Source organism: Tetrao urogallus (assembly GCF_951394365.1).
Source record: "Tetrao urogallus genome assembly, chromosome: 18".
Lineage (NCBI taxonomy): Eukaryota > Metazoa > Chordata > Aves > Galliformes > Phasianidae > Tetrao > Tetrao urogallus.
Window position 1 is genome coordinate 8,713,742 of NC_136831.1, and position 27,039 is coordinate 8,740,780.

Genomic DNA, 27,039 nt, shown 5'->3' on the forward strand with positions numbered 1-27,039 from the left:
GCTCACTTTCCTTTCTCCTAAGGACCATGTGGGCTGCAGGCAGTGCTGCTCTTGATTGGCATCACACCAAGTGCTCCCAAAAGTGTCTAGGAAGACAGTGCTTCTCATTGCAATGACTGCATAGCAGCCAAGTGAGCTCTGAGCGCTGAGATGCTGTCTTCCAGGGACTGAGAGTTCAGATTTCCCATCCTCCTGTACTGGATGGCCGGTCTTGCTGTAGCAGGCTGCAGCTTTGTCCCTTCCAGCTGAATCTGAAGCTGCGGTCTCTTGCCTGGCATTGCCCAGCCCTCACATTGTGGTGCTCTGTCGTGCTGGGAAGTCAAGAGGTGCAGCTGCTTTTTCCTGGAGCCTCAGTGCTGAGGGGCTCGGGTTAATGCTGTGTTTCTGTTTCCCCAGAGATCATCGATGACCTCACGAACCTGGTGGAGAACACGGACAGCAAGCTTCGCACTCAGACACGGCACGTGAAGATGGTGGACAGAAAGTCAACGTCCTGCGGTAGGAAATGAGCACAGATCCCATGCTGTTACTAAATGGCAATGGCACAAGTCATGCCCCGAGGCTGTGTGCTGTGCTTCTCCCAAGGAAAATTTCCTATGAAGGGAGGAAGCCATCTCTCCAACCTCCGTGTGCCTTCAGCCAGTGCTGCAGGCTCTCTGTGTGTCGGTACTGTTAGCTTCCCTGTGCCATTTCGCTCTGGTGTTGCACAATGTTCTGATGGGACACTGTAGAACTGTGTGTAATTCGTGTGGTCCATGTTAATGAGGTTTAAAACTTGCTAGCTACCAGAAAGAAGAAATAGTCGCAGCAGGGAGTGGTGCCGCAGGGCGTTCCTGGTGGTGTCCTGCAGGAATGTGTCCCAACCCAATGGCACTCGGAGCTGCCAGACATGAAATCCTCACTAGTGACACTTTGAGTTGCACGCAGGCGAGCAGAGCTCTGCCAGGCTGCCTGTTTCATAGCTAAAGCAAGGCAGTGCTTTTCCCATCAGTGAGAGCAGGTTCTGCATACAGGTTGCAGTGCTGGGGGTGATGGCAGAAGACACACTGGCTTGGCCACAAGCTGGGTGAAGCAGAGCAGTGAGGGCACCAGCTCAGCAGCAGGGAGGTGTCCCTCAGGCCCTGAGGGTATATTTGAGGGATTGATTTGCTTCTCCGTCACGTTTAGCTTGTTGTAAGCTTGGCTGGAGCAAATCGAAATCTGTGGTCTCTTCTAGAGGTTAAAGTGAACTCATCAGGGCATTGTCACTGGTTTCTCATATTCCAACTACAGGCAGAGCTGAAGATGTGTCTGCGGAGTTCATGACTGATCGTTTGTTTCAGATCTCTGATGCTGACTCAAGATCGATTTGATTTAAAAATAATTGGACTTGGATGATGCCAAGTGCCCTGTGCAGCCCCTCCATTTCTGCACCTGCACCCACAGTGGGGCAGCAGGCTGTCTGCAGGGAATGGCTTCTGCATGTTGGGTATTTCTCCCCCTTTCTGGGCTCTTAATGCAAATGCAGAGCCCAACAATGCTGCTAGATAATGAGCCTGTCTCTTTAACTCTAAAGGCCATGCAGGCTGTGCTGGGGAATTCAAGAGGAGGAGGAGGAGGAGGAGGGAGAGATGAAGGCTGGGAGGATCCCAGGCTGGATGCCTCGGGGGTGACCTCTCTCACCCTTTCTGCATTGAAAAACATTTTTCTTTAAAGGGTGGTGAGAAATGATGCCTCTTCATGTCTGCTCTGTCTGCTCCAATAGGTCTTCCTGTGTTTGCATAACAATTTGGATGTATGTGAGCACTATGCTGCCTCGAGTAGCTGTTTTACCCTGCCTAATCATGAGTTTCAGAACAGTAATGCTGGAAGATGCAGGCTTTGATGGCACTCTTCCCGTCCCTTTTCCACCCTTAAACCAGCAATTTTCAGTGCCAGGTGTATGAAGTCCAGAAAAACCCTCCACATACACAAGAGTATTTCTTGAACAAAGCCAAGCAGCAGGAAGGCAGGCATCTGCCAGGTGACTTCTCAGAGTGCATTTCTCCACTAACACTGCTTAAATTGATGAAGCCATCAGTAACTTTTGGTTTCTGCACTGCACAGCAGTAATATGCTCAGTCCTGCTCCCCACATCTGTCGTGACCCAGATCTGTGCTGCTCCAGTGTCTTTTCCTGTGTTTCCTCACTTGAAATCTTCACGTCTTTTTCTTTCTTTCCCCGATGAGTGGATGTATTGGAGCAATGGGCTGCGGATCCAAGCACAGCACTCTGGCATGAACAGTGGAATAATCACCCTTTTATGAGCAGGAATGTAACACATTAATGGGCGTTCTTTGTTAGCAGCCAGTATAATAATAAAATCAAAGTATTGCTGATGAAATCCAATTCCCATCAATATTTCAATGTCTTGCTCTCATGCAAGCACCACTTGAGGCTTTGGGGCAGATTCAGGGATGGGTGTGACATCCTGCAGAGCAGGAGCACCGACCTGGAGCTGCAGCCCAGCCCCACGCTCCTGGCTGGAGCCTCCAGGTTGTGTCGGATGCCTTGTTGCATTTGCAGCTTATTTGCAGTGACATTTCTCTGTGAGCTGTTGACAGTCTCACCCTGGGACGCTGCCCATGGAGGCTGCCCAGCATGGGCCCATCTCCCTTGGTGTCCCCGGGCAGCCCTGCGCTGGTGGCAGTGGAAGTCCCATTGATGGCAGTGCAAGAATGGCCATGGAATAGTTTATGTGCCTCATTTATGAAATTATTGCTGAAAATCATCAGTCATCTGCAGGCAAATGCTTGCACTCTGCTTGGCATTGTTTTATTTCCTTTCAGCGTCTGCTGGGCATTGAGAAGGGATCTTAGGGCGAACATATTGCTGAGATTTCCGAAACTCATCCTCAGCTTTCACCAAACCATACGCACAAGTCATCCATCAGCTGCTGGGCTGCCTGCTCCAGGCCTGGCTGTGCCATCCGAGCCGTTTTACCAGCGGCTCTTTGGGTTTGTCTGCCTGTCCCCGTGTTCTCCCAGCTCGTGTACCTTTGGGGTTTGTTGTGCAGAACAACGCTCGTTAATCATTTCTCAATAACGTTTTTATTAGAAGCTTCAACCCTCAGGATGTCCTCTGAAGAACTGCATTTAAAAATAAACAAATAGAAGTATAATAACAAACAACTGGGAGTGTGATTCAAGTTGAGGTGCTGGGGGAAAAACAAATGTGCCCCAGACAAACCCTGAGCTGAACAGACCTGATGACGTGGCACACGGCTTTGTCCCTTCACAGTGCGATCCCCTCACATCCCTCCGTAGTTTTGTTTTTTCTTGGTAGAGGTAGCCCAGCTGTGATCTCATCCATTCCTGTTCCTAGGAGGAAAAAATGTGTGGAGAGGAAAAGGACCGCCCCGACTGCTGCTGTCAGTGCTCCCAGCCCCGGGCTGCATCCTGTGCAGCACTGAGCCTCCCTTGGCTCCAGCATCAGCTCCCACCTGCAGCACGGTTACCTCAGCACCACCCATGTCTGTACACAGCACGCAGATTACAGCTCCCATCCATCTCCTTTTCCCCTGCTCCACCAGATGGCAATGCAATCCAGCCGCCTCCCGCTGCCCCTGTCCCGCAGCCCCTGCAGCACTGTGGCAGCTCCTGGCCCTGAGCTTATCCCCATCACCCCAATACCCCAGTGAACTCAGTGTGAGTTCTCAGGAGGTCTCCTAGTTTTAAAGCAGGATACCCAGACTGCACAAGGTTTCTCCTAAAGAACCGTGATTCATGCGTGCCGGGCCTCTCCTGCCGCCCTGCTCTAATTACTGATTTTTGCCATGGGTTTAATTTGCAGTCAGGGCCATGCAAACAGTCGCTCGGGTTTGTTCCCCTGACATGCACCGTGTGCTCACAGGAACAAGTGCTGTCCTTTTTTTGGAGCACTGCAGTCGGTGCCATGAGGTCAGCCTTTCCTGCCCGCTCCTTTCTGGGATTCCTCCCCCCTGCAGCGGCTCAGAGCCTCCTGGATGGGACAAATCCTTGCCCTGGCAGCTGTATTTTCCTGCCTTATATTTTTCCCCTTCTTTATTTTCTCCCATAAGCACTGATGTGTTGACAAGCTTGTTCTGGGCCGTTACCACTGCGAGAAAACTTTGCAAAGGAGTGATTTCTTCCTCTGCTCCAGCTCCTTTTTGCTCCACGTGATAACACAGCCTGGGGAAGGGCAGTGCCAGCAGCATGCTGTGTGTGCTGTGGGGGGCATGCTGCTGTGCCCCCTCCTCACCCCACTGTGCCCACAGCTGAGCGGGGCTGACATTGGCAGGAGGTGGAGGTCACAGAGATAGGTGCTTCCTCCAGGTCCACCTGGCCGTGTCTCCTCGTTAGCACTGAGACCCAATTAAGGGTCCCGCTGAGGGGGAGAGTGTGGGGGAGCTGCGTCTCATTGGACACCAAGGAAACCTCAAGGCAGATGAGCTTAGGGATGTGGCAGAAATGGGGCTCGTTAATTATGTTAATAGGACAGCTTTTGAAACAGGCCTGGCGGTTTTGGTGCTGAGCCATTCTGAGACTTCTGTTTGCTGTCTTACCATCTTGTTTTCCCTAAATATGAACGGCCTTTCCCTGCTTCAGTAGCTTGGAGGCCCAAAGGAGCCACCTCCTTGTGCATTCTGTATCATTCATTGAAGCATTTGGCTTAAAACCGCTCGCGTTGGGATGTTGAGGTGGATCAGCTGGTCAGAGGTGCTGGATCTAAACACTCATCAACAGCCTTACAGCAGCACCAGGGGCTGGAGCTGCCTGCTGCCTGCTGCCTGCTGCCCTGCTGCCTGCTGCCCAGGTGAGGGGCTCAGCACTGCTGCTGTAACTGCATTGAGCACTGAAGGACAGGAGGAGCCTTCTGGGTCATAGCATCACTTCAAGATAAATTTCCCAGAACAAGCTCGTTTCTTCCCCCCCATTACTCCTATTGGGAGCTCACAGTGGTCATAAACTTATCCCCAGCCTAAACTTGTCAGGGATACTTCATTTAGTCCTTGTGCAGCCCTTGTTCTGGTGTGCCTTGAATAGTCACTCAGCGTTCACCCCCTGCTTTGTCTGTGGGGCTGGACGAGCATCATTACATTTAAATCTACTAAAATAACCCCTGTTCTGACAAGTCCTTTTTTTGTGCTTCTTCCTACTTGAATTTTTGCCTCTCTCAGACAAGTCTCCATGCCTGACATGCCCCAGCAGTGCTCTGGTTGTCTCCCTGCGCCTTTCTCATTCATAAGAATTTTCCACCTGAGTTCATTATCATTCTGGCTCATGGCAAAACGCAGTGTTTGTCCCACGTGTGTGCCTTCCCCTTCCGTCCTGTCAGATTCAGCCTTCTCCATTTGTCTTTGCAGTCACCCATTTTGGACTCCCAGCTCTGCTCTGTACCGATGGCGCTTTCCAGCTTTGTGTCGTCAGTGCGTTTCATTAGCACACTTACTTTCTGTGCCAAGGTCATTAATAAAACCATTTAATAAGATCAGCCTCCGGGCAGTTCCTCGAGGAGCTCCTCCAGTGACCTCCATCCATCCCGATCGCTCTTTCAACGCCGCTTCACCTTTCACCACTTCCTGGCCTTACAGTTCTGCTAATCCCCGTTTTTTTTTCAGTTCCTAATTTCCCACATGGCTCTGTATCACACACTTTGCCAAAGTCTGCGTGGATGGGATCTATCACACTTCCTTTGTCTAGAAAATTCATTATCTTACCAGCCTAACCTGATTAGCTCTGTTTGATCTGATTTCCCTTCAGAACGTTCCCATTGTTTTCTACCCTGTTTACCATTTAGCTTCATGCTCTAATTAGTCTTTCTGCAGTTTGCTCTGGAGCCTTCATCCTGCTGGGGTTAATCAAAGAGGTTTGAAATGCTCACATCACTTTTTCCCTTCTGCCATGGTGCAGCGGTGCAGATGCGCTCTGCTCCCCACTGCTGGGCAGGCAGCCCTGGTCTGGGTGCAGCAGGAGCTGCTGCCTTCCGTGCTGCTCTGTGCTGGGATGTGTACACAGCAAGGTTTGGAGATGCTGGCTTTGAATGGAGTGACTTGGAGCCCTGTAAGCATCATTCCTCCTGGCTTCACCAGCCACCCTGGTTCCCTGTGATTCCCATCGCAGCCCACATGCTTGGCTCAACGTGCTGAAAAAACAGCAGTGTCCTCTCAGTGCTCAGACCCCATTTAAACTCGCAAACGATCTGCTGTTTGAGAGCTGATCCCCACATGTAAGGCACCATAAAGATGGGAGAGGAAGCCGCAGAGTGGCACTTCTGGGGCTCATTTGCAGCGCACAAATCAGGCACAGGTTCAGGCCTGAAGCTGGGAGGTGGCAACCAGTTTGAATGTCCCCCCATTGGGAAGCACCTAATGTGCCAAAGAGGGAGAAGAGGGGGGCATGGAGAGGAGAGCCAACAGCAGCAGACATCTTCTTAATTACATTTGCATATGCAGCTGTTCAAACAGCTCCAACTTCATCAGTGCTTGTTCATACCTATCAGGAGATTTAGAGCAGCTGCTGTCAGCCCGCGTAGCAATATTGTACCAGGCTGGTGGTGAAATGAGCCCCTGGGCAGGCTGTGTGCCCGGGCTGTCCATCACACCAAAAGGCCTAGCAATTAGTTGTGTTTGAATATGGGGGAAAAAAAAAAACACACTAGGAATTGTGTGAAATATCCCAGGGCGACTGCTTTACAGCTAGGTTTCCAAGGCTACATGTTGCAGAATTAAATCATAAATTTGTATTTCTGAAAATGGTGCTGAAATGTGATAATTTGTACAGCTAAACTCGCCTCCTCCTGCCTTTTCCCTCCAAGCACGCTCAGCGACTGATGATTGCAGTGCCTGAACTGGGGCTGGAATACAGCAGAGTATTGGGCTGGGGACCTTGTGCTGCAGCGAAGCTAAACTGGGGGGACCCACATGCCTCACACAGTGCAGCTGTACCCAAAGCACCGGGCAGGGAGCGGGGCTGCATCTGGAGCACAGCACTGCCCGCCCCGGGCACTGGTGGCCACAACAATACAAAGGATGTGGTCAGTGGAGAAATGGGCTTGCAAGGGGCAAAGCACTTATGTTGTCTCTTCAGGGCTTTCTGAGATGCGTAGATGCCACCAGAAGTGGGGTTTATAAATCAAGAGGGGCTGTGATCTTACAGCTTTGTTTTGCAGGAGGACAGGCAGTGGTGGGATAGCTGCAGGCTTGGAGCTGCAGAGAGGGGATTGCCCTCCTGAGGGGGTCAGACCTCGGGGTAGTGTCTGCCATGTCGCTTTAAAATTAGGTGAATAAAGGAGAAAATCAGATAGGTTCATGCTGCGTTCATCCCAAAGCATTCAAATGGCAGAAGTTAAGCTTCCAGAAGGGTGTTAATTAAAGCATGTTGCACATCTGGGCTGGTTTGGGAAGGCACGGTGAGCTGTGCACAGGGCTGTGTGCGTGGAGTGGTCAGAGCCCCATTTAGTGCTGTATTCAAGTGCAGCTTTTGCAGATTGCAGTCCATGGCTTCGACATCTCTCTGACACAGCTGGAAGGTGGGGCTGCAGCCTAATGGAGCTTCCAAGGAGGTGTATGTGTAGGTGCTGGGCACCCACCGAGGGCCAGCACCAGCCCAAGGCTGCAGGCGTGCTTTGCACCTGAACATGGTGCTGCTGGGTGTCCCCCTGTCCTGCAGCGATGGGCACAGTGTGCTGCTGTTCCTGTAACCGTGCTGCAGCTCAGGTTTGCACCGCTTCCTAAGCCCTCATGGTGCCGTCAGTGTGGCCATGTCAGTACGGTGTCACTACTTGCAGCAGGGACACTTCATTGAGCTGGATGTCCTGCAGACCATGCAGCAGCAGCGTCCTGTGCAGTGCTGGCAGAGTGGAACCCACCTGCACCTAAATGCATCTGAAACTTTTTGCTTTGGGACTGGAAGGAGGAAGGGGTTTGTTTTGCAGCTCCTGCTCTGACTTTGCTGTGTAGTCCCGGTGAGCACTGGGACCGGCAGAGCAGCTGCAGGTGTGAAGCTGTGCGTGCCTGCGGGGGGGTCAGTGCCACATGGGTGTCATGTGCAGCATCCCTGACATCCCATAACACGGGAGCTGCTGTTTCACAATGATCATCTATCTCAACAAGCACCAAGCATTGCCTTTTTGGCAGGAAAGTGGTGCCATTTGCTCTGTTTGAGCAGAAACTTCATTTTCCAAGCCATGCTTTCTATAACTGTCTGATTCTTACGATGCCTGGGAAGCCTAAAACTGGCTGTCATTCACTACAGCAGCCTTTCGCAGGACATGCGAGCAAAATGGCCTTAATTATTTTACCTGGGTCGTTGCCTGGTGATTAAATCCCACTTACCACTCAGCTCCCGGGGATGGGCTGATGAGGAGTGGTGCAGGCTGTCCCCATGGGTGCCCTTTGCTGCTTCTTTGTGCCCTTGGCAGAGGTTGGCTCTGCAAACGCCTCCTCCCCTGATGCTTCCTTTTGTAAGAAGCCTCCAGAAAATGCTTATTTTAACCTGCTTTCTGCATCCACGGATGGACGGTTTTATATGATGCCGACAGTGCCTGCTGTGATTTTTATGGCCCATAGTTTTCTGAGCAAATGGCTTTGCTCACGAGTTGGCCGGGCTGCGGTGACCTTCTCTTGTTCATTAACTGTCTGTTTAAAAATATGCATGTGGTGTTAGTTATAGAGCATTGATTGGGGTTATTCTAGGTGGTGCGGGGAGGTCTGCTCCTTCCCTGCCCTCCTCATTACCAAGCAGAAGCGACCGCTCGGGGCCTGGTTTATTTACCTAATAAACTGCCTCTTGTATCATGTAGGAAATGCTTACATTTTTCAGCCAGGAGATCCTAGTAACAGGCAAACAGAGGTCTAGCAGTCGGGTCTGGAGAAACAACGAAATGAAGGTCAGCTCCTATGGCTGTTATTCTCCTTCCCGGTGGCCATGACAGCAGGGGTGGTTTATTTGAGGATCCCAGACTCGGAGTCATTGCTCGCATTGTTGGTCCCCCGAGCGCGGGAGGCTGTGCCAACAGCTCAGGATATTAATGCATTCTACAGATCAGTGAATGGAGAATTCCTCTGCACTCCTTTCTTTTCTGAAAAAAAAAAAAAAGAAAAAAAAAAATCCTCCTCTCTCCCCTTCCCCCTGCACTTTGTTTGCAGAGCTTTGTCTGCTGAGCGTTGCCGGGCATCGCTAATGAGCAGGGAGGCATCGCGCTGCGCTCCGGGTCCCGCTCCAGGTGAAGTCCTCACGCCAGGCAGGTGCACAGCCATCCACGTGCAGATGTGCAGGGGCTGAGCAGAGCTCCCTGCTTCTGCATGCACCCTCCTTCCGTTGCAGGGATTGCATTTAGGGATTTGTGATATGTTCTCTGATCTCTCGTGGAAACGTTAATGAGATGAGAAGTGCTGAAGAGCTCTCCAGGCGCAGCCCCGCGCTGGGGCAGGAGTGCTCAGCACAGCAGCCCCTTTGTTCCCAGGCACATCCAACACGGCCGGCGGGGCCGGGGCAGACTGGGCAGCTGGGCTGTGCCTACAAGGAGCTCTCAAAGCCTGGGTCTGCCGGCGGTGCACTTGAAGTGCAGGCTGAGGCACCCACCGATGGAAGCGGGATGCTGTTAGGCTGCCTTTCACTTAGGCTTAATTAACGAACAGCAGGCTTTGTCCCCGGGAGGCCCGCTGGGTGTGAATGGACCCGGCTGTGTTGGCAAACTGTGGCTGCAGCAGGGTGCATTGGGTCAGCCCTGTGTGCCCCCAGCCCATGGGGAGCTGCAACTGGAAGCCCAGGAGAGCTGCTGTCCTCAGCCCCGCGGGGAGCAGAGGTTGAGGCAGAAGGGTGATCTCCTGTTCTTTCTGCCCGTGCTGTGGGTGTGTGCACAGGGAGGGATGTGGGTTTGAAATGTTATGGACTGGTTGGGCAGTGAGCTGCCAGGGGAATGGCTCACGAGGCGGGTGGTTATTACGGCCTTGGAAATCTTCTGAAGGAGCCCAACCAATGCAAAGCTCAAGCCTGTTCAGAGGCTGCGGGATGCACCTGATCACAGCATCATGGAATCATGAAGGCTGGAAAAGACCTCTAGGATGACCAAGTCCAACCCCAGCCCACCCCCTCTATGCCCACTGGCCGCGACCCTCAGTGCCACATCCAATCTTTCTTGAACACCTCCAGGGATGATGACTCCACCTCCTCCCTGAGCAGCCCATGCCGGTGCATCGCCGTTCTTGTTGAGAGCAAATTTTTCCTAATACCCAACCTGGACCTCCCACGGTGCAACTTGAGGCCATCACCTCTCTATCACTGTTACCTGGGAGCAGAGGCTGACCTGCACCTCACCACAACGTCCTGTCAAGGAGTTTGAGAGAGCCATAACATCTCCCCTGAGCCTCCTCTTCTCCAGACTGACCCATCCCAGTTCTCTCAGCTGCTTCTCAGACTTGTGCTCCAGATCCCTCACAGCCCCACTGCCCTTCTCTGGACACGCTCCAGGGCTTCCATGTCTTTCTTGTAGTGAGGGCCCAACTGAACACAGCACTCCAGGTGCAGCCTCACCAGAGCTGAGTACAGAGGGACAGTCCCCTCCTGCTCTGCTGGCTGCACTGCTTCTGATATAAGCAAAGATGTTGTTGGCCTTCTTGGCCACCTGGGCACTCTGCTGGCTCATGGTCACCTGAGTGTCCACCAACAGCCTCAGAATCTTTATCCCTGTGCAGCTTTCCAGCCACTCTGCCCCAACCCTGCAGCAGTGCATGGGGGTGTGACAGAAGTGCAGGATGCAGCACTTGGTCTTGCTGAAGCTCATCCCGTTGGCCTCAGCCCAGCCATCAGCCTGTCCAGATCCCTCTGTAGGGGAGCAGAGTCAGCTCACCTGGAGCAGAACATGCAGAACTGATCTGAGCCTATTCAGGGCTTGGTGCTGGATGCTGTGCAGCCTCAACTGGAGAGCACCCAGTGATACCAACAGCTTGGCAGGTGCTGAGCCGAGGCCTTGCCAGCTGCACTCTGGGGGAGTTTATTGGGCAGAGTAGAGTGTTCACATATCAGTAACTTCTATAAACGCGTTTTTACTTCCTCAGCTGAGCAATTCCCATGTCATGGCTTGAGATCGGGTGTGATGTAGATAATGGGAAATGGCTGCAGGTGATAACTGCTCCCTTCTGCCCTGCTCACCTGCGCTCAGGAGCCTGTGGTGCTGCTGTTATTTGGAGTGCTTCATGTTCTCCCTGCCCACAAAACGCCCCACCAGGTGAGCGCTTTGTGCAGCACGACCTCGCAGCACAAGGGTTAGGATTTTAGCGCAGTCCCTTTATACACGTGTTTGTATAACTCTCCCAAATCAGCAAGAGAAGAGCCACCAGGTTCAGAGAGTCTGGAAAGCGTAAGCTCTGCACAACCAGAGGCTCCTGGCTGCATTCATGGGCTGTGTGTAACGCGGAGAGGCTTCCAGCTCCTGCAGGGCTGCCTGTTGTATTGCTGCAGTGTTTATAATGTCTGTGGGGATCCCAGCAGACAGCGCTTTGTGTTCAGCTCTGGAGCATTAGCAAGGCAACAGCACTGCTAGAAAGTTTTGGAAAAGCACCTTTTCAGAGCCAAAGTGACTCATTCCCACTCAAGGAGCAGCAAATGTTTTTCTGGCGTTTTCATATTTTTTTGCATTTTATTTATTTCCCTCCTCGATACTGAATTAAAGGCTCAAAAACGAGGGGGAAAAGGGCAACGTGTGGGCTTTCCCCAGTAACGGCAGTAGTGCCAAGTGGCTCGGAGGGGCTGGTTTGGGGCAGGCTGTTAGCCCAGCACTGTAAACACTGACGTGTCCAATGTCCTGAGAAGGAGCGCTCGGTTCCTATTTGTGAATTTGGAGCTTTTGTGCCTCTTTGTGCTTTCTGATTCAGAACGACTTCACTCGGGGGCAGTGTTTTGAGAACATGCTGCGGTGGCGTGGGAGCTGGATCAGTGTTTAATTAAAGTTGATCCCCAGCCCTCGCTGGAGCGCAGGGTTGGGGCGCGCCGTGCGGGGCAGCGGTTCTCAGGCGCGGGGCTGCGTGCTGCCCTGCTCGGCTTCCCACGTCCTTCAGCCTGCTGCCCAAACCAGGCCAGACTTCACACCCAGTGCTCCCTGCCCTTCACGTCTAGGCGTTGGAACGCTCTCCTTCTCTCTGACCTGTGGGACTCTTGCCAGGAATTTGGCTCCGTTTGGGGCTGCCTTCCAGGCGCTAAGCATGGCTTGCTCCATCAGCACCACGCTGCCCTGCCGTCCTGCCCGCATCTTGGCAGGGCCAAGCGGCATTTTGCAGAGGAAACAGAGGGAGACCTGCCTCGTGTTACACCCCACTGCCCGTGGTTTTTGATATCACCACAACACTGGGTAGATTTGAGCCTTGAAAACTCCAAGGCAGGAGTCGAATCCATCTTTTCTGAAGCCCAGATGTGTTCCTGCAACGCGCTGTGCAGGAGGGATGTGGTGGTTGCTCCTCTGCCCCTCCCTCGTTACATTTTACAAACCTCGTTCTATTTTTCTTTCTTGCCCTGGAACTATTTGACGAATTTGACCTCGATTTGTAAATAGTTTTGGTGTGACTGGAAACGGGTTTTTGTGTTGTTTTTTGTTGTTATTGTTGCCAGTGAATTTATGAAATGCTGAAAGCGTTTCGCCCTGCTTCATTGAGAGCTCCATTTTCTCTTCTGTACATCCCCACCATGGTCATAGTTATTGTTCCATGGGCTGCACACTTTGTTCTTCATCTCTTCCTTTTCACACCTCCTTCCCAGTGTTACTATTTGTAGCTCTGCTGTTTGCTTTGTTTATTACAAATACTTCCATTTGGTGCACAGAATTTTGCTGTGTCCTCTATGCTCCCTCCTAACGTGCTGGAATGCTTCATTTGTTTGCCATCACCTGTGGCACTTCACAAGTGCTCATTGCTTTGGTGGTTGAATGCAGTTGTGTAGATGAGTGCAGAGTAAGTTGCTCTCCTGTGTACTTAAGCTGCTTGCATTTGGGCATTCGTAACATATTTGCACACACATCTTAGCGGTTAATGCTCTGGGAGAGAAACCGTATCGTGGAATATCTTGGATTTAGTTCAGCCAGCATTGCACAGTGATGAAAAGCTGTTCCTGTGTCGGGATGCCTGGGCCTGCTCCAGCCTGGGCTGCATCCTCCGAGCTGCTGCTGGGATTGGGAAGCAGGCGGAAGATCGCACCGCTGATTGCTTGAAGTGAACGGGGAGCTGGTGAGTCTGGAGTCCTGCAGGAGAGGGGACTGCTCCATGGGAACTGAGATAAGGAAGGCTGGATTCTCTGATCAGGTCATCTGAGTGGCTTGCTTCCTTTTGAAAGACCCTTAGTTTTCATTACCGGAGGAACCAAATGCTGGAGCTCATCTTCTAAGGGAGCAGCAGTTCAGCAGAACTGATTTTCCTGTGCTATTGCATGAGAAGGTCAAGGGGTGCAGCCGGCACTTTGGTGCTCATCTTTAGTCCTGCAAGTTCTAGCACAAAGCAGAATGTTTCTCATCAGCGCTTGCAGTTGGCTGCATCTGGATGTGAAACGGCATCCCAGCCCCAGCAGCACCCAATGGGGGCACGGGGCCCTTGGTGGCAGCAGCACGTGTCCGTAGGTGGGCATGCAGGTATTTTTATGGGTTATGACTGGACAAGTTTTACAATGTACGAGCTCCAGTCGTCTGCTTCCTTGCTTAATTTGGCAAGGTTTGTGTGGGAGGACCGAGCGTGAGGTAAGGGGTAGTTTTGGCTCGGCTGTGCGCAGGGCTGGGTGTGGTGGTGGTCTGGCTCACCTGAGACACAAGTTGGCTGAGATATGGGGAGGACACCCTTCTGAAGCCTTCGTTCAGCATCGGCTGAGAAAAAAATGGGATGTCAGGAAGGCAGGAAACGTGTTACTTCTAGGCAGGCTTCCCATCTCTGTGGGCTCACGTGGCCGGTTCTGCTTTCCCTCCGGGGTTTGTGCTCTTCTGCCAAGGTTCTTGGAAGGTGAGAGCTAAAAAAAAAAGCGTGTGGTCGTGAGAGATGGAGGCAGGAACTGGTGCAGTGGTCGCTGCAAGGAATTGCTCTGCTTTGCTGGTTCCATCCTGCAGCAGCCACCCTGGCAGCTGCCTAATGGGTGCAGTGCTGCTGTCCCCATCTGGGCATTACATACCATCCATCAGATGAGACCCCTTCACCAGGCTGTCTGCTGGATCCACTTTGCTGACTTTTTTTTCCCATTCTCAGTGCCTCTGCTGAGCTCCCAGGGCAGGCAATCGTCCCTGTGGTGGAGTTTCTGTGGATAGAGGCAGCCTGCACTTCAGCAGTCCTGAACTAACTTCTTGCATAAGAGACTTTCTCTGCGAGCTATTTTTAAAGATGTGGCTTTGGTAAAAATACCCCAGGTGGGAGGGAGAGCTTGCAGCAAACTCTCACCTTCGAGCGCTTGATGGGGTTACGCCCTTTGCTTTATATAGATTGAGAAAATGGGGAATTTGTAATTCTTCAGATAATGGAGGGTTGCTGAATAATGCTGCACAGGAGTCTTTTAAAAAGAAAATGAAGTGTGTTGTAAAGTGAAGTCTGGAACATGTGTGGAACAGCCTCTCCCCAGACTGCTGCAGCCAGTACTCATTGCAAGAAGATGTTAGCAGGGGGCAAATGCTGCCCGTTTGTGCCACCACTGGGGCAATGGGCTTCCCTAATGTCAGTCCACGTATTCCTGGGAGAGTCCTGAGATGGGGTCACCCATCTACCATGGGGCAAACGGGCCTTCGCTGGGAGCTTGTTCCTGCAGCTCCCCGCCTGTCTCTCATGGGCTGCTCCCCATCGCTGTTGGAACAGCTGGCCTTCTTGCCGCAAATCGTATTTTTTTCTCTCTCTTTTGGATTGGAAAAGTTGTGTTAGACCAGATTTATTGAATGCACGTGGCAGATAACTGCTTCTCTCTGTCTTATTTGCGAACAGCCCTCTGTAGGCTCTGGGTCCTGATGCTGGCAGCGCTGCTCACGCACCCACAGAGCAACGGCGGTGCTTCTTTAGCATCAGTGCTGATGGCAGCACTGGTAGCACTGCTGCACAAAGGCTGGGAAGAGAAACAGGCGTCTCACAGCCGAGCTGCTGAATGCAGCCGTGAGATTCTTTTCCTCTAAAATCTTCAATATAATCTCCTTTTTTGGGGACGGCCTCTATGAAAGTTCATTGGAACTTTCTGAGTATTCACTCAGTGCTGCCAGGGGAAGGTTCTTGATTGCGGTTTATCCAGAATCTGGTAATGAATGTGCACTGTGGGGACCTGGGGATTTGGTGTATGGATTTCCCAGGGTCTAATCATCTCATAAGGCTGCAGAGTGTGACTCCTTCCCCAGTAATCTACTTAACTCCGTAATTTAGTCCTCCTTTCCCTGCAAGGAGAATGAATCTCACAGGTTGTTTGCATGACAAGCAGCTCGGGATTGTCTGAGGCGTGAAGAAGATGCTGGGAGTTAATTGTGGCAGCTTGTGTTAACGGCTTCCCATGTTTGCAGGCGGGCTGAGCGAGGAGTGGAGCTGGAAAATGGATTTTGCGGGGAGGGCTGTAGCAGCACCATGTGTTTTGTTAGCTAAAATGCTAAATAAAATGTTTTGCCTCGCAAAGGATGTTCTTCCCCATCAAAAGTAATCTCGGGGGAAAGCGATGTTTGGTAGTTGGAGGATTATTGGATTTGCAGATAGAATCTGCTGTTGTAATGTCAGCTACTGACTTATGAGCGAGGCAGCTAGCTGGGAGATGGCTCTTGGCAGTGGACCATGCTGAAAATCTCCTTCAAAGTCCTTAAAACTCCAATGGACGATGCAAAAAGAAAAAGCCACGAACGCCAGCAAGAAAACATTTACAGCATCCAGGCCTCCATATGGAGAGCAAATAGGGGCGTCCCGTCAGCAGCATTCACTGCTGGGTTGTATTAGGATCTCTTAGGTTGTATTAGGATCTCTTAGGTTGTACTAGGATCACCTTGCACCAAAATATTGCTGTGCTAAGAAATGGAAGGATAAGTGTCCCATCGTCTCTGTTTTTAATGTGCCTCCCCTAAAGCCAATCACTCTCCTTGGAAAGGACAAGTCGTGGTTAGAGGTGAGTTTGTTTCCCTCCTTTCCCTGGTTGTGAGGTTTGCTTTCATTGCAGACGTCTTCACTGAGCTTTCCCGAAATTCAGAGGAAACTGGAATGGTTTGGAAAAGCTCAGCATCAGCAAATGCTCCAGTGGGACGTTTAGTGGCAACATGATTAATAAGGGACACTGCTGGTAATGCTATCAAAGCAGCACTATTGCAAAAGCATCTGGAGCATCCCTCTGTGGGGCAGTGGGCTCAGACAAATGACCGCAGCAATTTATGGGCCCCTCTGCAGCACGTGCTTCTTCTCCCACCTCCAAGTGTGAGGGGATCACCGGGCTGAGCGGATCAGTCCTAAGGAGAAGCAGTCATTAGTAAATCAGGACATTTTTTTTGTCCCTGCTGATGGTTTGGTAACAGGGGCACAGTCCTCACTCAAACCTATTCTTTTTTTTCTGCATCCAGCAGTAGCTTAAGGAGCTCTAAAAGGGAATCATTCTTCAACAGCAACAAATGATGCGGAACATCAGGAGAAAACCATCTTGCTTTGTGCAGGTGCTCTTGGGTCCTGCTGCCATTCCCCGGTGGGCAGGGCAGGGAGAGGGAGAGCTTACAAACTCCTCATGTTTTGGGAACGAACTGAGATGAAGTGATATTGGGATTTTCCCCCTTCCTTTGTGGTTTTCACAAAATGAAAGACAACCTCGTGTGCTACGCTGGGATAAATTCAAAATATGAAATGAAGGAAACCAGCCACGCTGACGCAGGATTCAGTGCAGCCTTCCAAAACCAAAATAGTTTTATGTCATACCCTAGCATGCAGCAGTCACAGATCTGTGTGTGGGCTTTAAGAAATGCCTTCCTTTCTTTTTTTGGAGGAAGAACTTCATTTAGCATCTAAATGATTTCAAGAATTCAGCGCAGATTGAATTCCTTCCTTCACTGACATGAAACTTTCACGTTGCTTCCAAACGGTGGTGTTCTATCAGCCCTCTGCTCTTCAGGCTCCATTTACCACAAACTTCTCAAAGCGATTATACAACTCAGCTTTAATTTCTTATCATGGCCCTGTAGTTGTTGGCTCCGTGGTTTGACAGAGGCTGCTTCACTCAGCCTGTTTCCCTTGGCCCTTTGAGGAGGCTCTTACGGTCATTAGCAGCTATAAGTGGTGTTAATAAGGAGGCTCTGTGTCAAGGTTTCTCCATGCAGGCTGACGCATTTCTGCAGAAACTGGAGCAAAACATTTTCTTTTGGAAAAATTGCTGTTGACTTTAAAATCAGTGCAGTCTCATCTACGAATCTTCTCCGAAGATGAAGGAGCCGGGCTGAAAGGCTGAAAGCCGATGCTCAGTACGTGGCCATTTCCTTCCCCAGGCACAAAAGAAGGTGATGGGGGCAGAGGCAGCACGATGGTGATGGAGAACATCAGTGAGGAGGTGCGGGAGGAGCTGCAGCTCTCGGCTCGCTGCAACCACGCCAACATCCCTGGAGATGGGTGTGGGGTCTGGGGGGCTTTGGGGCTGCATGAACGACTGCAGGCAGAGATGTAGCGAAGTGAATACGAAACATTGAGTGATTTGATGTTATTTAATGTAATTGAAGATGGAGTAACATAATGACATAACATAATGAAATGATGGAATAACATAATGATCATAACATAATGAAATCTAATGGAGTCCCACGTTGTCCCAGACCAAGGTGGTGTTGGTGGACAGCCCAGGTTTGGAGAGGTAGGGCTGGGGCCGGTGCCGGTGGCCCAGGAGCATTGCTGCTGCTGCTCTGTGTGCCGCGGGGCCAGCGAGGAGCTCAGGGCCACAGGTGGCCTGAACTGTTGGTCACTGGTTGCCTCCTGCTGCACCATGTTGTCCGGTTTCTGCAGATGCTCCCGTTTGTGCCGAGCCCACCCAGCTTCGCCTAGCGCCGCCGTTTCTGCCCTGGAGCGTCCCGGCCTTGCGGCAGCTTCCTCTTCTTGGCTGGGCTGCTGCCAGTGCGCCGCTGGTGCCTGCTGGTGGTGCAGGTGGGCGCCGGGCTCTTGGCCGGCTCGGTGCCACCCTGGTGGTGGTTGCCTGGCACGTGGCAGGACGTGCAGCCGGGTGGCAGTGCCAGGCGGGTGAGAAGCACCCGGGGCTGCTTCTGCTGCACCTCCTCCATCAGATGTGCTGTGCTGGGTGAAGGAGGTGCTGGGACATCCAGGGGGGTCGGCACAGGCAGCTCTGGTGATGTGCTGCAGGGTGGTAGGAAAGGCGTGCAGGGCAGCGGCCCGGAGGGCTGCCTGCAGCACGATGGATGTGTGCAGAACAGGTCGCTGCTGATCCAGGCCTCTGCCTTTGCCTCTCCGTTTTGCTCCCTGCTGGCCCAGGGAAAGTCAGGGAGTGCTGTGATGAATGGTGGTGTATTTCTGCTGCTTGGGATGTCTGGGCTCGGTGGCTGTGTGGCATCGATCCACCGCAGCAGCTCTTCCCTTTCCTGGCTGTCCAGTTCAGGCAGCAGCTCATCGTTAAGTCTTGCCTCTGCTCCAATGTCAGTTCCTTTGGTCCCCCTTGTTTCGGTATCAGCAGGGTCCTGGTTCTGCTGGGGGACCTCCTGAGGACTCGCCACTTCTGAAAAAGCAAGAACATCCCCAGAAGGATGAGGACAGCCTTCCCACAGGCACTCAGTGCAGACACCCCCCCCGCCAGCTCTGCAGCCCCCGCACTCACTGCTGTTTAGCCATGTGAGCAGGTCATCCATGTCCGGGATGTTGTCCGGGATCTCTGTGTTGGATGCCGCTTCTGGAAACGGAAGAAAATCCCCGCAGGGGTAACGCCAGCTTTCCCACACCCACTGAGTGCAGACAACCCCCGCCAGCTCTGCTGCCCCCAAACTCACCGTTGTTCATCCAAGTCAGGAGCTCATCCATGTCCGGCATGTCATCCGGGACATCCTCTGGGACCTCTGTTTTGGGTGCCACTTCTGGAAGTGGAAGAAAACCACCACGGGGGTAACGCCAGCTTTCCCACACCCGCTTGGTGCAAACGCCCCCCCACCAGCTCTGCTGCCCCCAAACTCACCGTTGTTCATCCAGGTCAGGAGGTCATTGATGTCAGTGATGTCCTCCTGGATGTCTGAGCTCATCGCTGCTGGAAAAGCAAGAACACCCCCAGTGAGGCAATGCCATCTTTCCCACAGCCACCCGGTGCGGACAGCCTGCCGCCCGCTCTGCAGCCCCCAAACTCACCACCTGATTCCAGCGCTGCGCTGCTGCAGGTGAGCGGAGCCACGGTGGGACTTGGGCACACCGGAGGTCCTCGGAGAGCAGTTGAGGAGCCGGGGCGGTTGGGGCCCTGCAGCGGGCAGCTGCCTGCGGGCTGCGGGGGCTCCCCATGGAAAGCAGCCCCAGGCTGCAGCCCCGTCGGCTGCTGGGGCTGCTGTGTCCCTGCCACCAGGGGATGATCCCGGCGGTGGGCAGGGGCACTGGGGGCAGGCATACCTGGCTGCATCTCACCAGGTATGCGCATGACCAGGGGCAACTGCTGCCCCCCAGGTGGCAGCTGACCTACAACTGTGGGCATCCCCCCAGGTGGCAGCTGACCAACGTTTAGGGGCATCCCCCCAGGTGGCAGCTGACCCACAACTGTGGGCATCCCCGCAGGTGGCAGCTGAACCACAACTTGGGGCATCCCCACAGCTGGGAACTGACCCACCATTAGAGGCAGCCCTCCAGCTGGGAGCTGCACTCCCTGTCCCTGGACGCCTGGTATCCCAGGCCAGACAGAGGCCTGAGGCGCCATGTAGGTGACACTGGGGACAGGGATGGGTTGGAAAGACACCGGCACAGCTGCGATGCCAAAGGTGGGCTGCATTGCAGCAATGGCCGGTGGTGGCACAAACGATCCAAATAACGCGGCGTCGGGTGTCGGAAGCACCGTCAGCAACCGTGAAGGAATTCTCTCTGTGGAGAAATGCCCAGATGGGCGCTGGGGTGAGATCTGGGGCACTGGTACCCCCTGGAGGGCCGCCGTGCCAGGAGCAGAGGGAGCCTGCTGCCTTACCTGCCAAGGTAGCTCGAGAGTGGCAGTGGGGGGTTCCGTGACCGCTGGGGTCAGCCCCTCTCCACTGAGTTCACAGTGCGCCTCTGTGACAACGGTCCCATGGTGACACAAGCATTGCTCTGTGCCTGCCCCATCACCAGCACATGCTGCATGGAACATGCATGGAACATGCAGCATGGAACGAGTGTGGGGAGCTATGGCCTGTCTCATACTCCTCCTCTTGATGGCTGTAACTTACTTTAATGACTGTGCTGCTCTGTGGCCAGCACCAGCAGCGGGTGGGTGAGCAAAAGTGAGCAGCATGGGGGGCAAGAAGTCAGGCTGTGTCCCCACGGCCAGATGGCAGGCTGCCCTGGGGCTGTCCTTGCATGGGGGACATGCTGAGCAGGGGATGGTGGCCAGCACCCAGTTCCCAACACAGGGTCCCCCTCGGCCCCCAGCCAAAGGGAAGAGCCAGGCACGTTTTCCTCCCGTGCTGTGGTTTCACATTCCGGGCTGAAAGGTGTTGGAGGTTCTTGGCCTTTTTTCAGCGCTGCATTGGAGACGCTCAGCTCTTGCCCACTGCAGCACTGCCTTTTGGGGATGTCCCTGCCATGCCGTTCTTCCTGAAGTGGTTTTGATGGCTCAGTGAGTACCTTTCTCAGAGCAGAGCCAAGCATATCTGCTGCTTTGGCTTCATCCAGAGGGAGCCAGGAGCATTCTTAGGGGTTTGCCAGCCTTGTATTATTAAAGCCGTGAGCAACTTGCTCCGAGTTGATGTTGACTGTACTTTGAGCATTGGGTTGCACTGGAAACCAATGGTGCCTTTCCTCTTGAAGGTTTTATGATTTAGGACTTACTGTCTTCTCTTTGGATTGACCAGATCTTGCTGTTCAAGTGCTGGATTCGCCTTGTGTAACCAAGCTCCTGGTGGACAGATTAATACTTGCGAAGCAGTTTTCATCATCCACTCTTGATTTATGTTTGCAGCCTGTGCCATCACTCTGAGTTCCGTCTCTTCTGGCTCTTGACTACATCAGACTTTGATGCTGAGGAAGGCTGGTAGCATCCTGCACTTAGCTGGCCTTAATTCTTGAGCCTCGTGGCGCTCTGCTGTTACTGGAGAAGCTCCTGGCCTAAGCCGAGAACATCAGTGATAAAAGTGTGGTAGTTGTGTACCTGAAGGTTCTTCTTTGAGGTTCTTCTCCAAGGCCTGTAGCAAATGGAGGCAGACACAACGAGCGAAGCAGTCGGAAGAACAGTTCAGACTTTAGGTCAAAGTGGAATGAAAAAGTAAAAAAGAGAGGTGGATGTGTGTAACCTGTTCAGACATTGTACGCAATCAGTCTTCATCTGCGGCTTTTTAAATAAGCAGCAGCCAGTTATCCCCGATTTGGAACCCGTGTTTGTTCAGATGTCGTGGATGCGGGGGGAATTCTTTCCGAGCCTCACCCCACAAAGCATCATCTTTGCAGGTAGGTTTACATCAAGTGAATGGGCTGGAGCAAAGCTGCACAGTGCAGGTTCGTCAACCACAGCAGCAGCTCTGTGTGATGGGGGCATCCTGGTGGGTTCATGTGTGAGGCTGGCACTCATTTCATTCTTGACTCTTTTGTACCCATTTGTAATTTTTATTATTTTTTTTTAAAGAAAAAAAAAATCCATGCTGCCTTTGAGCTAGAGTTTCTCAGACTTAAGTCTGTGTAAAGATGATTTATGGTGCTACTAGGGGCTCCACTGGAAATGCAGGATCTATTATGAAGTGGGATTGAACAGACCATGCTGAAATGTTTATTGCCTTCTTCAAAACAGAATACATCAGGGTTGATGGTGCCTGTCCAGGAAAGAGAGAGAGTGGTGTGGAGTGGGGCTGCTGGGGTATTTTTAGTATTCCAATAAAAGACAAGGCTTTTAAAGGAAATCACTTATTGCCATTTTGCAATCAAGAATGCAGGAGTGTTCCAGGGACTGCAAGAAATATGCTTCAAGAATGTCGTGCCCATAAGGAACTAATCATTAAATATTCTCTCTTTTCCACCCCCGTTTCTTGCTCTGAGGAAGCCATTTAGAAGCTTTGCAATTTGTATGTAAATCTCAGCCCTTCTGACCACGCAGTTCAGCATCCAAGTGACTTAGGAGCCAGCATCCCATTTTCGGGAGTTCTTACAATTCCTGAGCAAGTAGGGCACTTTTTAAAATAAAAGACACATGGACCAGGCTTCAAGAACACTTAATCTGACCTGAAATGACTTGGTGTGAACAGTATATGATGGTTTTGTGCTCTAACTCACCCTCCTTGGTCAGCGCCTTGCTGGTAAAGTTCCTCTCGCAGGTTCAGATAGAGCAGCAAAGCTGCAGTTCTGTTTCTGCAGCTTATTCCTTCCATTGGACTGACTTGAGCTGTGATTTCTTTATTTTACTTATTTTACTGTTGCCTTCAGGCATAACGCTGGTTGTCGATGCTTTAAACATTTCAGAAGCATTCTGGCACTATAATACATCCATCTCACCCAGTAACCCCAGCATTTGGTGGAGTGAAAAACAAAGGAGGAGGCAAAAGATAATACCTCCTCAAGTGATTTAAGAGCCTTATGGGACGATTTACTGATGTGTCTGAGCAGATCTGGGGCTACCTGCTCCCTCTCCCCACGCTCCCATCTCTTTCCTTGTGCTGGCACAGCGTCCTGGTGGGCCGGTTCAGGGAGCTATAGTGGCAGAAAACTGACCCTACCAAAAACAAAGCCGGGGTGTCAGCGCAGCGGCAGATGGACACAGGCAGATGTCCCTTCTGTGCCAGGCCAGCAGAGCAATCCTTTCATTTTATTTACTTTTTTTCCCATTTGTTTTTACTGGAGGAACAACAGCCCCCCGCTGGGATCATCTGTCGTGTCCCTGCATAGCGCTGCCCCAGGTAGCGGCTTGGGGTGGCGGTTCCTTTTGGGATCCATTGGGGGCTGCCAGCTGGGCTGCAGCCCTGTGCCAGTGTGCAGGCTGGGGAAGGAGCAAAGGATGGATGGATTTGAGGAGGAGCTGCGACTCTGGGATGTAGCCCATCCTGGCCCTGCTGCCTGTGCAGATTGGTAAAGGTTGGGGAAAGATTTTTAGCTAAATGAGGGGAGATTTAGGTTGGATGTGAAGTGGAAATTCTTCACTTAAAAAGCAGTGAGACCCTGGCACTGCTGCCTAGAGCTGTGGGTGCCCCATCCCTGAAGGTGCCCGAGGCCATGGATGGGCCCTGGGCAGCCTGAGCTGGGGGAAGGTACGCAGCCCCTTCCAACCCAACGCAACCAAGGTCCCTTCCAACCAAACCCACCACAACCCAATGCAACCTAAGTCCCTTCCAACCCAACCCAATGAAGGTCCCTTCCAACCCAACCCAACCCAACCAAGGTCCCTTCCAACCCAACCCAAACAGCCTTCCAACTCAACTATTTCATGATTCCCTGCTGGTTTTTGCATATGTATGCTGGAAAAGAAGATTTCAGTGCCACCTGTGTATTGGTTGGACTCACTTGAGTGAGCCTGGTCTAAAGGCAGGGATTTGTAGGGTCTCTCCCGGGCTTGTTTTGTTTCCTTTCTTCTGGGAAGGCTTAGTGCATGCTGCTGGTTTTCAGACTTTCACAAGTCCCGTTCCAAACTGTAACACAGTTGTTCAGAAATGCAGCCCAGTTCTTGACTGATCTTGTTTCTTGGCATTGCTTATGTAAGGGAAAGGATGCTAGAGAGCTTGGAGAAGGGAAAGTTGGAAAGTGTGCGTGCTTATTTAATTTTAAGAAAAAGGAAGAAAAATAAGCTACATGCAAAAAAATCCAGTAACCGTGTCTGCCGATGACCTTTGGGTTTGGAAATAGTTTGATAATAGTGTGAGGACAGGCAAGGAAAGTCTGTGAAGTCACTCGAGCAAGAGCAAAAGGAAAAAAACATGAGCACGTTTTCCAGCTTCGTGCATGCTGGGGTCTGGGTGATGTCCTGCGTCGGGCTGGCTGTGTGCAGCCTGTGCTTCCCCTGCACACATCACCAAAAGCATCAGGCAGAGCTGAGTGGAAGCTGCCAGGTTTGACTGGAAGTGAAATAGACGGTATCAGGGAAAGCACCAGCTAGGGGCTCCTGCGTGGAACGGTGGGCTTAAATTGTTGGTGTTTGCTGGGCATGGTTTGTGAACTTTCAGCTTTTCCCTCTTGCTGGATTTGCGTCCTCTCTTTGTGCGCTGAGGACTGCAGTGAGCGGTGTTATTAGCAAGTCGTCAGAAGAGTTTGCAGAAGGCGTTGCTTGGATGTGTGTGAGTTGTTTCAGTGCTCTGTGACTCAGTAATGCCGTATCAAATGTACGTGGCACTGTCTGCCCCTCGTAGCCCTGTGTGACAGCTCACAGTTCACCCAGCTCCCTAGAGGGACGTGTTACCACAGTCCTGCTCTTGCTGTGCCCTTGACCTGTCTTCAAACACAAACAGGTGCTACACCTCCCTCTGAGCTGCAGTTCTGCACCGTGGAAGGGAAATTGTCTCAGCAGACCTCAGCTCCACCAGAAACCTTCCTCAGCCATGCCTGCTTTCGTCTGTGTCTCCCCTTGACACAGGAGGTGGATGAACTGTATCTTAGGGAGACCTGTAGAGGCATCACAGTGTTTGCATTTACGTGGCACCTCGAGCTTTGGATTGCAGGCATCAAGGAGTGCCAGAAGCACAGATTCCCTTGGTGCAGAGTGAGCAGTGGCTGTGCTGGAGATGTGAGAAGTGGTGGAAGCCCACTGGTGGGAGGGCTGCACTCAGCTCCTCTGGCCGTGGCAGCTCATTTGAGGTTGGGTTTTTACAAAATACGCATCGCTTTCTTGAAAGAATGTGGGATTTCACTGCAAGTGCTCTTGGAAGTGGTTCAATGCGCTATCTGGCATGAGTTTGTAATTTGAAAAATAGATTAGAAGAGAAGCAAATTGAGGTCTAACAATAATGGGTTAAGGGAAACGCTCATCTCACCTCCTGCCGTTCTGTAGGGCTGTACATGTGGTTTGGGACCCGAACGCTGGGAGTCATTTGATCACTGAAGAACAGCAGTTTTGGATTTAAACCCACTTTGCCTCTCTTCTGAAACCAGCTTTGCCATTTGTTTCTGCCCCGCTGTCGTTTGCCCGCAGTGCTGCTGTCAGTGCATTGCGACCCGATGGAAGGCTCATGCTAACAGCCTCACACTGCAGAGAGAGGAGCACGGCAGCAAAATGCAGCTTGTCGTAGCATAGGATAGCAGTCAGTGAGGTTGGAAATGACCCTTAAGATCACCCCAACCCAGCCCACCGTGCCACATCCCACTGTCCACATCCTCCAGTGCCACGTCTCCACTGTTCCGGACACCCCAGGCACGGTGATCCCACCACCTCCATGGGCAGCTGTGCCACTGCATCACCACTCTTTGGGAGAAGAACATTTTCCAAATATCCGGCCTGAACCTCCCCTGAAGGGGATATGGGAACCACCGTGGCCCAGGAGTTACTGCCTGGAGCAACGCCTGTGCATTTGGTTCTGTTCACACCTTTCACCTAGCGTTGCATGGGTAACTCCGAGTGCAGGATAACTCCCGAGCTTTTCGTCCTGCACAGGAATGACCTAGCTCTGTCTCTCTTCCAAACAAGGAATTAATAATGCAATAGTTGTTGTTTCCAAAGAGCTTAGCTTTCATGAGCAGTGTCTCCTTTTTTCCCTCAGACCCAATGAAACACATGGGCGTTGGAGCCTTTAATAACCCTTCTCGGAGCCTGGTCTTGATTTGTGTGAGCGCTGCCAATGATTTCCATGTCAGAGCTGAGAGGTACGAGTGCAGTGTTGAATTTCTGGGCTGACCAAGGGAGGTCAGAAGCAATAATGCTGGACTCCCCGGTGGACAGGCGTGGGACAGCACACAGCCACGGCGCTTTGCACAGCCCCAGCACAGGTTTGGCTGTCACAGAGCTAATAAAGAGCAGGGCCTCCAGGGAGACGGCTGCAGTGATGCAGGTGTAGGGATTGGGGAGTGTATTTACATACAAGCCGGCTTAATAGCGTGGGATTTGTGCTAAAGTGGTTCTTAATGCAATACAAATTGCATGCCCTGTCTCACTTGAAGGCAGGAGGATGTCAGGGGGAGAGGCTTTATAGCTTTGGGGGGAGAAAGTGGCTTCTTTTAGGGAAGGCGAAGGGCGGCAGGATGGGTGTGCTGGGTGCTGGATGAGCACATCAGGGGCAGGAGTGGGGCTGTGCTGCCCTGACAGGTTGGGGCCGGGAATTGGGCAGCAAATTAACTCACTGAGAAAGTAGATAAAGGTGTTGGCTTTTCTTTTTTTTTAACACTGTGAGGTTAGAACGTCCATAAAGAAAGCAGCCCAGCCTCTGGTTGCAGCTCCATCCTCTCCCTGCTTCCCTCCCGCCCCATAAAACAGCCATTATGTGTTTATAAGTTAGCGCTCCGTGTCTGGTATAAAAGAAGACTTGTTCATAAACTTCTGCAGAGACAGTTCGGTGGGAATAGAGCTTTCTTGGCACAAAACAAGCGGCTTTTTCCAGATAATGTAATGCTATACGAGGCTTTTTAAAGTCCTAGCATGCTATTTATTATTTTTATACTATCTATAAAAGACACCAGTGCTGAGGATGGCACTGCACTGAATTGAGCAGTGGAATCCTCCATGGAAGGAGAAGCTGTCCCTCTGCATGCGCTCGGATTTACTTCTCCTATTTATCAGGCCTATCCACTGCAGCGAGGACTGGAAGAGATTTCCTTGCTCAGCTATCGCAGGCAAACTCACCCTGGCACTTGCTTTCATCAGTTCTCCTAGGGCACTGCAAAATTATTTTGGACCTTCTCCCCAGTGCTTGCCAGTGCCATTGGGCTGCACCCAGAGAGCCCAGCACTGCTGCCCACAGCTGGAGGTGGGCAATGATGGCCCTGGGCAGCCTGAGCTGGGGCGGCCTCAATAGGGTGCCTTCCAACCCCACCGCTGTCGGGTTCCGTGAGCCCCC

The 27,039-nt window shown here is 52.0% G+C and overlaps 1 protein-coding gene across 1 annotated transcript in view; it reads left to right on the top strand.

Annotated features, from left to right (window-relative positions):
• The window catches only part of STX8 (syntaxin 8), a gene marked incomplete at both ends in the record, with an annotated part of 78,687 nt that overhangs the window by 49,776 nt on the left and 1,872 nt on the right, over positions 1-27,039 (top strand). The window contains one exon of the mRNA XM_079544155.1: positions 397-498. Within this exon, the coding sequence (XP_079400281.1) occupies positions 397-498 (102 nt within the window). The remainder of the gene's footprint in view (positions 1-396; positions 499-27,039) is intronic.